This window comes from Hippoglossus hippoglossus, chromosome 12 (assembly GCF_009819705.1).
Source record: "Hippoglossus hippoglossus isolate fHipHip1 chromosome 12, fHipHip1.pri, whole genome shotgun sequence".
Taxonomy (NCBI): Eukaryota; Metazoa; Chordata; class Actinopteri; order Pleuronectiformes; family Pleuronectidae; genus Hippoglossus; species Hippoglossus hippoglossus.
Window position 1 is genome coordinate 14,285,535 of NC_047162.1, and position 12,401 is coordinate 14,297,935.

Sequence of the window (12,401 nt, forward strand, 5' to 3'; positions counted from 1 at the left end):
GTCAGACTATAAGATGATGAAAAACAAGCGGAGAAGAGGAGAGTTCAATTTTTTTTCATTCTTATCTACATTATTTTACAGTGACTGTTCTGACATTTTAAGTTCTGCTCCCACTCCGTCTGGAAACACAGCTCATCTCTTCCCTCAAATATTCACACTGTACATAAATAATGGAGCCGGAGCGACGAGTCGACGTAAACGATTTCTGTTTGTATTATTGATAGATGCCTTTTAATTACTGCCACTGTATGTTTTATGTTTTTTTTATTGTTAATTATATATTTTATGAGAATTTTTTTGAAGGTTATGATTATTAATTATTAGTAAATTAAACAAAGGGCTAATTGAAAAATAATGACTTAATTGAAAAAAGAATTGATAGACTTATCAATAAAAGATCATTATTAGCTATAGCTTCAATTAAAATCTCAATTAATCCTGCATAAGGCTTCACCTGTAAAAGTTCCTCCGAGACACAGGTCTTGTTAGTTAGTTTCTTTGTGAGTTTTTTCCTTTCTTCCTCTCGTCCTTCCTTCCTTGCTTCCTTGCTTCCTTCCTTGTCTAACTAGTTCTCCACATGAGCTGTGGCTGTAGTGGTTATAGCATTTTCTTCATCAATACATTTTCTCTTACATAATTGGTTTCTTTATGGAATAAAAATCACAACTATATTCAGTAAGAAAAATATTCTGTTCTAGCAGTAAATTAAACAAAGACAGCATTTCCCCAGATGATTGTTAAAGAGAATATGTTGCATACATATTGATTCGTGACCTGAGGAAAAACTTTCAATTTCCTGCCTCCCATTCAACCAAAAAAGAGAAACAAATGGGAGCCAATTTTCGGACAGAAATTTGGGACCTGCATCTGAGACTAATGTGCACAAACCACCTCTGCACCATTAATTCCTCTCACCGGCCCACGTTCAGCCACAAAGCTTCAAAATGAAACGGGAGGCAGCAGATATGCAGCTGAGAAGGTAAAATAAAAGCAGCATCTCGCGGCTCATGCCCCACTAACCTTGATGACCTGTTCGTCTGTGGACCTGCACTCCACGGACTCCGTCACGTCAGAGACTGCTCCGTCTGTTCCTACGGTGACCACCTTCACCGGCATGGCGACCGTACGCCCCGTGAGGACGGCCGTGTTCAGGATCTCGGTGTCCTGCAAAGGAAACAAATACAAAAATAAATACAAATTATCCAAGCAGAAAAGGCTGGACTTCACCGAAGGAGGGAAATGGGCCTTTCGACAGTTCTGCATGTTGCATGAACATACAAAGATTAAATTGGTCTTATCTAAAGAAGACAAACAAGCATATTGTCTTAAAGTGTTGGGCTGTATCTAAACGCTAATGAATAATGAACATTAACAAAACCAACCATTAAATTGAAGTGTGCACAATCATTTTAATTTTGCATTTTCATGTACTGATTGCATTATTATTGCTGCTCAGTGCCACGTTAATCAACTGATTGGATGTTTCTGGTCAACTGTTCACCATCATATTCATACAGATGTGCACAGCAGCATTTCAAACGCTTCTCACTCTAATGCTGGTCACTCTTTGATTTTTACCTTTACCTTTATAGAAACAATGACAGAGAGACCGGACACATGGTGAGAGAGTAGGGCTGCTTAGCGGTTGAACCACGAACCCGCTGCTCAAGGGAAGGGGTCAGCACCTTAACCAGTTGAGTTTTGTGCCCCCCCCCACGCTGAAGATACATTCATACCAACACTGTCCAACCCCTCCTTTCTGTACATATATGTCATAATGTTCTTTGACAGTAATTCCCCCACATTATCACAGCAGACTCGTTCCTTGTTGCTCGTCATATTCCTCGAGGGCTCAATCAAAGAGCCGCCAGCTCTCATCAACTGTAACTGGCATGTCAGCCTTTCTTCAGTTCCTTGATGTGCCGAGTGCCTCTGACTGACACAGACACATTAGGGGGAAGTGATCTGATGGAGATTAAACAGAGTGACGAGACGCTCGTATTTAGTGCACTTCAAAGACTCGCATTAAGAAGAAAAAAAAAAAAACGAGTTAAATAAAAGGAACTCAGCGGGAGCTCAAAGACGGCGCCTACACTGCAAATGACCTGAGTGAATTACTCTTAAGTGCACTCTACTAGAGAATAAAACAGCGAGTAGTGAGCAACAAATTAGAAAGGAAAAAAAAAAAACACCACAACCTTTCAGAAGTTTTTCAAAGTAGCACTGACTCAGCCGAGGGGGAGGCTGTTTCATAATGTGAGACCTACAACGATTACAGCACGATCCCCCATGTGCTGACAGATCTGAGGAGTTAAAGATCAGTACAATGGAAAGAAAATACCATATCTTTACACTGTTTGTTGTAACATGTAAAAACATCATGATATATTCATCAGAGAACTTGCTGATATTCTTTCTTGATATTTTTTGGAAAACTTCATCTTCTACCAGTGCTGACAGACATCTCATCACGTGCCCCTTTGAAATGTGTTTAATTAGCCAAACATAATAATGAGCAGCCAGGAGCAGTAATATTAGCAACTACAGTGATTATATAAATCTACACACGTGTGAATGGAGGGGACCCAATGTCGAGGAAAATAAAATCATTCATTTCATTAAATAATTGGGCAATTAAAATATTTGACAGTTGATCAATTTGCTCTAAGATACTATCTACAAATAAATAAAACTAAATTACACGTGAATTCATTATTTAATATGTGCAATAAAATACTTAACAAGTGGAAAATTGATCCAATCAATAGAAAGTTAAAATTAAAAAAGGGGTTTAAAAAAAACCCATTAAAAAACAGTCAATATTTACATAATTAAAAAAATCATGAAGTATTCCAACAAAGTGAACCAACTTTTTATTGCACATTGAAATAAAAGCCATGAAGCTCATGAGGAGGAGGTCGGTGCAGAGGTCTGGCAAGTTCACTTTTTTAAAAACACCATCTACCTGAAAGTCTAAACTGGTCTAAACCAAGGGTCCATGTCTGTGTTACATAGTTTACATCTGATTCAGTTTTGGTTTTACATTGTAATTTAAGGAGCAGACTAAAAACCTTTGTATAACATACATAAGTCCTGTCATCGCCCACGTGGATCTACTTGTACTTGACAGGATTGGGCGTGCATGTTGTCAAATTGACAATTTGAATTAAGTGCAAAGAAAAAAAGAAGTCTTATCGTTTAAATGGAGAAAATGAATTTCGTTGCCTCTGTAATATCATAACCAGGCAAAATTAATCTCATTCATACTTTATGATGCGGAGGGCAAAGCCTTCCAACAATCCTGCGAGCCACTGCAACCTCTGTTTCTCCTTCTCTTGATTAATGCCGTCTCAAATGCAAATTCGTCCGAAACTATCCAGGAAAATGTGTTGCTTGGCAAATGAACCGAACATGGTTCAGTTTGATTACATTTTCATCTGTTGGTCGGCGGCACCTTTCTCACCTTTCGTGGTTCCGACTAAACTGGAGAGTCCAAAGGTCCAGACCAAACAAATGTGAAATCCACCCTTAGTCGTCATATCTAACTGGTGCCACAAGAGGATTTATACACTTCACATACAGTATATAATAGTACAGTAAGACAGTCTGATGTGTGGTGCAGTTCAACCTTTAAAGAACGGTTAACACCACAGTCAGCGGAGTCTTCTCGCAGCGTTTTCCCAAAACTAATTTGAAGTGAGGAAAGAAAAAAAAACCACTGACATTAATACTTTATGTCAAATCGCAGCCGTTCAGGAGATATCACCAGATCGTTTTGAGAGAGGAGCAGGGAGAAGATAATGAGATCAATTAAGACAACGTCTGGTAATCCTCGAGCTCTCGGTGTGTTGGTTTGTTCTGAGGATTTGCTGTAAGAGTGGTTCCTGTTCATCACAGCTTAGTTTCAATAACATACAACTAAGAGGCCTAAACCTTTTGAAAGGAAAACTGGTCTCTAGACGGCTCTTTGTTCGTCAGAGCTGGTGCCAGTGTTTGCTTTGTGTCTTTACCCTCGTGATCCTTTTGGTGAAAGTAAAAAAGACAATTTAAAGCTCAACTGTAGATAAAAGAATCCAAAGCCTATTAATAAGAGGTTCTCTCTGCCTTGTTTCTTCCTCTCTCTGCACATCATATTTTTCTGTTTTACGATCACTCTCTCTGACAGGTATTGGAAGTTACTTCACCCAGATTGTCAATACTGTACACTTTGAAGAATGGGAAAAGGGAGATTATTATTTGTCACCCCTCTTCTGCAGGTGGCAAATGTTTGTGAGTGCCTGGCTGTTTTATTATTCTTCATAGAAAAAGCCCTGATCTAAAGAGTTTCACCACAGTATGATGTTACTGTAAAGCCCCAATAAAATAAAAGCAAAATATTGGAAAAATGGGCCTTGAATTCTCAGATGTCTTACATTATACACAACTTATTTAACCACAGCCTTTTTTGAAGTATCGAAAAGGAGAAAAAGACTGAAATGGAATAAGACTTTGTCCTTTTTCACTTAAAGCAAAGTCTCACAGAGGAGACTCAAAGGAAACTGGACCATAGTTTTTATTCTGGCATATAGTCAGGGTCTTTTAAATATAAACAACTTCCAATCTTTGTTTTTCAGGGGCATAACATTTCACCTTGAATTTGCGATTTCTTACATACATATAGGGCATATCATATTTTTTTTGTAGATGAATGGCTTGTAAGGTGGCAGACGACCCACAGAAGCACAGCTCAAAGAGTTAGTGCATGTGTGTGCGAGCTCAAGGACAAAATCGGCTGTTGGTGCACAACTCTGAGCGATACATTCCTCACATCAGGTGACTGCTCGGCCATGGAGGATGTTTGTTCGAAAGTGCTTTTGGATTTTTTTTCTTCCCCAGTGCGCATGAAGGAATTGTTTCAAACGCGTGAATGACTCTCGGTGTTTATCGCATATTTTTCTCACAGAATCTGTGGGTTTGTTTGTTCTGCCACGAGGGAAACGAGGTCCTGCTGCTGAAAGTTAGGAAGGGGAGAAGGAGAAATGAAGTGATGTGCTTGGGCAAAAGTGAGCAATTTAATGCTGTTCTGTGCAGGTGTGTGTAAAGAGACCTCCCCCCCCACACACACACACATCATACATGATAGACATTCTAGTCTTCATCTATAAGGCTTATCCTTTAAAGGTTGCGGGGAGAGCTAGAGCCAATCCCAGCAGAGGCCGATCATGAGGCCAACATACAGAGACAAACCAACATACATGCTCACATTTGCACGTCTCCAATTAACGTAACCCCCATCTGCATGTCTTTGAACTGTAGGAAGAGAGCAGGAGAAAACCCACAGAAACACAGGGCGAACATGCAAACCTCCCACACAGAAAGACAAACTGGGATTCAGACCGGGAGCAGTCCCGCTGTGGGTCGACAGCGCTCAGCACCGCGGCACCCACTCTTCTAAATCTCAAAGTTTTTGGCAGAAAGCTTTTGGCATGGGGCCCAATCATGGGGAGTCCAATCATAGAATTAATCGAGTTCTTACAAAATTGTTGTTGCTGTGAATCAGCCGTTCTCAGGGGGGCCCCCCCTCTCAGTCCAGGGCCCCAGGCAATTGCCTGCTTTTCCTACCCTCTTGCAACGGCCCTGATTCTGCACATAGTTGAGGCAAAATCATTACGCCTCTAATACATTTCAGGCTCTATGATATCTGAAGAGGTTGTGGGTGTGTATGTCTCAGTTAATGTGCACGTTTGGGGTTTGGAAAAAGAATGAAGGCAAACACTGTACTGGCCCTCCCTCTCTCCACTTGAGTTTGAGAGCGAATCCCATTTTTCACACACGATATTCAAATGACATTTATGTGCATTGCAAAAAGCCGACGCTCTGCATCCGAGACCTTCACATCAACTCTCATCCCGTTTCCTCATGTGAACAATGAACATTTTTGCCCATGATTATATAATAACACAGAATGTGCAGTCTCAGGCGACGAATAAGCACCTATAAAAGTGTAGTGTGTGTGTGTGTGTGTGTGTGCGATGGAAAGGGTCTGTTTTCACTTAATGAGCCATTAACACTGGAACTCCATTATGAAAGCACAGGTCTACAAGAGCTCCAGCAACATCCATTATGCTGCCTCTGCCGCAAAGATTACAATTTTGAGTCGAGATGAACGATCACAATACACACAATCGCTTGACTGAAATTAAGTGGAATTTTACATGACAGCTGGAGTGACGTGAGGTACAAAGGGCAGTATCGGTTTTCCATAGAACCCCCCGGCTGATTTCCTAATACCCTCCTGGGAGGAAATGCGTCTCTTATTCCTGGATCAATTTGTACACAACAGCAGATAAACCCTTGTATCTCCAAGTTCTTGTGTTATTAACCTACAACACGCCAACACACGTATGCTAAATAGACACCAGCCCACACAACATGTGTGCTGCATATACGTGCAACTTTGACACAAGCACAAACACACCCTTGCTACCCAGCTTCTGGACAAAAAAAGAGAAGGGCATGGCTCCCTCCTCGCGCGGCAGCTTATCTTAACAACCTCTCATTGGGGTGCAGAGAGCAGAGCAAGAAAAGAGAAGAAAGACGGCGAGAGAAGGAAGAATCGATAAAAGGCCATTACGCTTCTGTGCTGCCGGGGTACAATGGTGGAGTGTGTGGGGGCTGATATGCTTGTGGATGAATGATGTGTATGGTAGCAGACAACCTACAGGAGCAGTGCTTAAAGAATAGTTAGTGTATGTGAGCGTCTACAAGCTCAAGGGCAAAGTCTGCTGTTGGTATACACAGCTCTGAGCACTGTATCCCTCACGTCTGGTGACCGGTTGGCCGTGGAAGTTGTTTGAAAGCAGTTCATGGATTTATTTTTCCCAGTTTGCACTGAGGCATCGTGGTCCTGGAAACAAACTCCACCCTCTTTTAACTACAGAAGCGCAGTAGGTTGGAGGCGTCCTAGGCCTGGATTCATCCATTAAACAACACAAACTGCAGCAGCAATAATTACCAATGTCTCATCAGGCAGTATCAGTGTTTTTAAAATGCTCAACGCTCCAGGTTTTATAGTTGTTTTTCCATATCTCAATTTACGGCAGCTTCAACTTCAAGTTAATTATTTTTGCCAAATGCTCAAATGCGTCAAAATGCACATGACAATGAATTCTTAACCCTTCAGTTGGTCCAACATGTTACAGCAACAACACTCACATGTACAGCAAATACAAGCCACTCAACCAGATCTAGGGAGAAATACTGAGAAATTGGTAACCATTGTAACATGTGCATCCCCATGTGAGTGGAGGACCTTCCCTGATTTGTTAAAACAAGTGAAAATGAATTAAGTTGAAGCCCCAATGAACGGTGTTGTGAAGTGATTCTAGAGTGGTGGACAATCAGGGTTACTACCCCCACCAGTATATACAGCCAATACAATCAGACAAAACTGTATTCACTATATTTATTATACAGCCTGATCACATACATCAAGCAAAATGTCAAATCTAATTTGTAAAGTCTGGAAGAGCCTAAATTGATGAAAAAACTTTTACCAAAACAAATTCTTCCTTTTGGACATGCACTAAACCCGTCCTTCCTTTTTTGCGCTCTCTGGCTGATGCTCCATAAGATACATATTCATCAGTTCTACAGCTCGACTTGATCCCAGGGGAAATCCCCCACAAATCTCTAATAAATAAATATATATATAATGAAAATATAATATTAAATAAATCTTTGTTACCATGTTAATGTGCAGATTCTTCCTAATAAATCGGGAAAGTTATCATCTGTAATGTTACAGTACAAATGCTTCTTTATTTTCGTCTGTAAGGTTCAGTCAAAGTCACATTCATTAAAATGTATTTCGTCACAATCTCTTTTGACAGGATGAGCGATAGGATACAGTAAAGTGCAGAGTGACCTGCTGTCAGTCACTGGAATTGGATTTTCCCGTGTGGGTTTATGCAGCAGTCAGGATCCATGATGACATCAACAAAACGGCCACCTGTCAAATGACTTAGAGATTTTTTTTTAAATGAAAGTGAAAGCCAGAGTGAATATGAACAGTGTCACGGTTCGATCGTGGTGCAACCCAAAGTCGAAGCCAAAGCATATTGATTGTCCACCTGGTGGTCAGCTGCGGTATAGGTCATAAGTTCTACCTCCTGTGTAATAGATTGCACATGGACCAAACTAAAAATAAAATGTAAATAACATTTTCTCATAGATCATTTTTTGTCATTCAAATTTGTATATCTGGTAAGTTTGCAACTGCACAGACTCTAAATGTGCAAGATGGCCGCATTCACATGTTTTGGCTTCACTTCTGGATGGTGGGATGAAGTGGAGACATGTCGTCCATCTTTACTTACAGTCTACGCCTCCGACCCTCAGAGAAACTCGGCTCAAATCTACACAAACACTGGGCAGGGAGTGATCGACTGAGCTCACATGTCCTGTACCGTCAGTGTGCAGCACTAAGGTGAAGGATTTACAGTCAAACTGCCTCTGCAGCACTTTCAGCCGTTCACTTCAATTATCAATTATCAATAAAAACATTCTGTTCCTTCCAGCAGCTCCACAGACTCACGCTGCCTCACACTAACATCTGGACATCTCACAGCCTATAGGGGGAGATAAAAACTGAAAGCCAGGGCACGGGGGAGTCTACACCTCCCAGGATTTTATTTATTTCATTTTTGCTCTCCCCCCCTCAGTTTTTCAGTAATAGTGATACAACAGCAGGGGAGAGTGGTGTTCATAGAATGTAATCTTTTCCACCATTATGGCTCTGGAGGAAAAAAGGCGCAGGAGCCAAGTTATTCTGCAACTGCGATGTTCAGGTTGGAGAAAAGTCGGAGCGAGGTGCCGATAACTGAAATGACTTGGGTGGTGATAGAATGGGCACAAAAGATTGAAAATTACTTTTTTATTTTTTCCCGGCAGTGAGGAAGATGTCAGTGTTTTCAGGTAGAACTGTTGAAACTTTTTTAATTAGCAGTTCTGAGGGAAACTGAGGTGAGCACAGATGAATAAAACACTATAACTTATTTACTGGATTGTGTCAGCGACACTAGTTACTCCCAAAAAAAACATGTTAGTGGAGTCTGAAGTCTTTTTGTGAGGATGAAATAAGCTGGATAATCAACTCCTTTGTCTCCACTGATTTAACACAATTGGCAGAGCCGCTACAATTGCAGTATTCTGCCATGACCGCGAGTAAGAAATAGCACTATTGATTATTAAATCAGGAGCCGCAGTGATTTATACTCTCCTCATTAATTAGATATTGATTTATTATATAACTTGTTGGCCTGACAATCTGTTGGATTTTGTTATCGCATACTCTGAGCTCTAAATACTTTTAGTGAGATTAAATATAAAGCCTCTGTTGTTTTTCTCCCCTCATACTTTCTCACTCTTTATCACGAGGAGTGGAAACGCCAAAGTCAGCAGTGGCAAATCGGGCGTCCCTGATAAAAGCCCGTCCATATTTTAAAGCGCTCTCTTCTGCTTCTGGAGGTCATTTGATTAGAATAAGCCAGAGGGGCCGTGTAGCGCTGCTCTCTGGGCCCAGCTGGCCAAAAGAAAAGATTCTCCAGCCAGATTGACAGCGTCGAGGAAAAGGGTAAGGGAAGGCCAGCCAGCGAGAAATAAACAAACGCACAACAACAAATTACAGAATGGACAGGCTCGGCTTCAAAGTAAAGCCTGACTGACGTGTTGTACAGAGAAGCTGCATCGAGAGGGATGAGAGAGATGTCGGGTGACGGGAGTGAAATAAAGTTTGTGTGTCTGACGCACAGAGGACATGTAGAATATGTGGGTCAGTCCTCACAGGAGCGATGCTCTTTGTCTGTAACCGTGTTTGTGCTCACAGTGACATACGTTTACAGGTGGACGACGCCATGAGTATTCAGAGCAACTGCAGAGGACCAAATATTAAGTCTCCTTTTCGACCGGTTGATTGGTTAAACTGTGGGCTCTCGTCCAATCCGATTCTTGTATTTTGAAAACAGGCCAATGGTTTTCACATCTGTACACGTAACCAACCCAATAACGCCTGCTAAGTCTACTTGATATTTACCAAACCTTTACTCAGAGTCGGCGCCAAACTGAAGCTGATGAGCAAACAGTGAAGTGTCAACGATGCAATCTGCTGCTTGTTTGCACCTCAAGTAGTTAACATGCATTAGCCTGGATCACTTGTGTCCTCCACTTATCCCCCCCCCCCCTTCAAAAATCTGGCATTTCAAGAAAGCCTTGCTTGATATTTTATAAAAATAATCACAGAATATTCTTTTTGAAAAGCTAAATCTGATTTTACCAGAAAAATCTGGGGTGGCTGACCTGTTCATTAGTTTATGGTCTATATAACAAAGTCTGCAGAGATGCAAAATTTTATAGATTAGCTTCCGTCTGGATATTTCCTGCAGCCTGTAAACAGCCTTCTAAAGCTAAATAAGATTTTCAGTTTTTCCGTCTCCTGTTCAGAGTTCTTGTATTTGATTATATGAAGTAGGTGCGAAACAAGCCTGGTGCATGAGGATGAATCCACCAGTGCTGAGAGTGAAAGGAAGGATAAATGTTGTCAAAACACACAAGAGAGAGACACAGCCGTGAATTAGAGGCCTGTATATACACAAGAGGACTTAATTAAGCTATAAGGGGCATTAGGGCTGCATGCAGATGGCTAATGCTGCCTTGAGGACACTTAACATGCCAGTGGATAACTTCACTCTGCAGCCTATTAGCGCTCCGCCAGGCCATTTCCAAACACAGTTCCTGACAGCGTGACAGTGTGACTGATGGCGGCCTGCTCCAAGACCGCTGGCTCGTCTCGATGCTGCGATAGCGCTGTGTGTAAATTACAGATATGAGGGGCCGCTCTCTTTTCTTTATCTCTTTCACTCGCCTGCAGAGGACACAACTTCTTCTTAGTTGTCCTTGTTTCCCCCGTCTGTCACTATCTGCGGAGACGGTACGGAGACAGCCACATTTGGCCGAGCCATAATTACTGTAGACAAAGGCGCTCACCCGTGACCCCCCCCGAAAAAAATAAAAAAAAGACTAAATCCAATGTTGAGCTTCTCTGCTAATGGCCCTGGTTGAGCTAATGTTGTCGAGTTTGAAAGGCAGTGAGTTTTTTCCGAGGCGATGAATAAAATGCTAATGATAGCATTTGGGGATGTACTGTAAAGAGCTATGGGGGCCACGCTGGCTGTCTCTTCTAATGAGAGAACAGAGAAGCACAGCGCGGCGAGAGAGAGAGAGATCAAAAATTCATGGGAGGAAGCAGCGGAAAGAAGCGCACTCTCAGTCTGCATGTTCTCAGCATGTGCCGCCTTTCAAGCTTGTTAAAGAAACACAGCCGGCGTCTACGTCGGATCGAGGTTGCACAGTTTGTCCTCTCATTCCAAGACAAATAAATAACATCACATTAGATGTAAGATATAAAGGCATTTCTCTGAATGACGCAGGAGCTGATGTTCAGTACTCAGGTTCAGCAAGTTCATCAAGGTGTGAGGCCTCTCGTACAGTAATAATAAAATAGTATAACGCTTGCTTCCTGTGTTTAAAGTAATTTCCTCATCTCTTCGTCACCTTCCACTTTTCCCTGCTGTTAAATCTATTTATTTAAAACGGAGTCAAACAGAGTGTCTTATAACTGAGCACAAAACCACATGGGGGGGGGGGGGGGGGGGGGATGCACTACAGTACAAACACTCATCATCTGAAAACACCATCCTGGAAACACACTCCTCATGAAGAACAATTCACGATTCGGCCTCTTTCCAATAAACATCACCTTTAAAAGTTTTCCAATGCAAAGTGTCAGTTCCTGATCTCTCTTATAGAACAAGTGTTGCCACCCCTAGTGATGTTTGACCTTTAGGACTATTTCGACAAAGCAGCTGTGAATGTACCCAGTCAGCCGGGAGTAGCTGCAGCTCCCAGTGAATCTCTCAAAGGACAAACTGTAAAGATAATGAGTGAACAGAAGGATGGGTGGTTTTTCTAGTTTATGTTTTCTTTAGTGATCAACAGTGATTTTTTTTCCCCCTTCAGTTTGATATTTACTTCCATAACCCCCTGAATTTAAATGTCTGCAAATAAGTCGATGAATTAAATGTTCAGAATCAACAAACATCAAGACTCTGCAGCCAATGAATGATGAATAAATAATGCGTCTCTGGAAATATTCAATAGACAAGTTGGTTTTTATCAGTCTCATTCTCCACTAAGCGTTATTGCAGCGAATGTTATGATGAGTTGCCTCTGGTTATGTTTTTTTCCCCGTCTTCTTATTTTCTGATTGGTTTGTTTGTAACGACTGGACAGATTTCCACAAAAAGCAGAAGCATGTGTTATGAATCGGGGAAGAGCCCGTTACATTTTGGTGCAGATCAGGGAGC

The 12,401-nt window shown here is 41.5% G+C and overlaps 1 protein-coding gene across 3 annotated transcripts in view; it reads right to left on the minus strand.

Moving 5' to 3' along the window:
• The window catches only part of LOC117772070 (transmembrane protein 132C-like), a 129,198-nt gene that overhangs the window by 17,709 nt on the left and 99,088 nt on the right, over window positions 1-12,401 (minus strand). For all 3 annotated transcript variants that reach the window (XM_034603008.1, XM_034603009.1, XM_034603007.1), the window contains one exon: window positions 1,021-1,164. In XM_034603008.1, coding sequence (XP_034458899.1) covers window positions 1,021-1,164 — 144 coding nt within the window. The remainder of the gene's footprint in view (window positions 1-1,020; window positions 1,165-12,401) is intronic.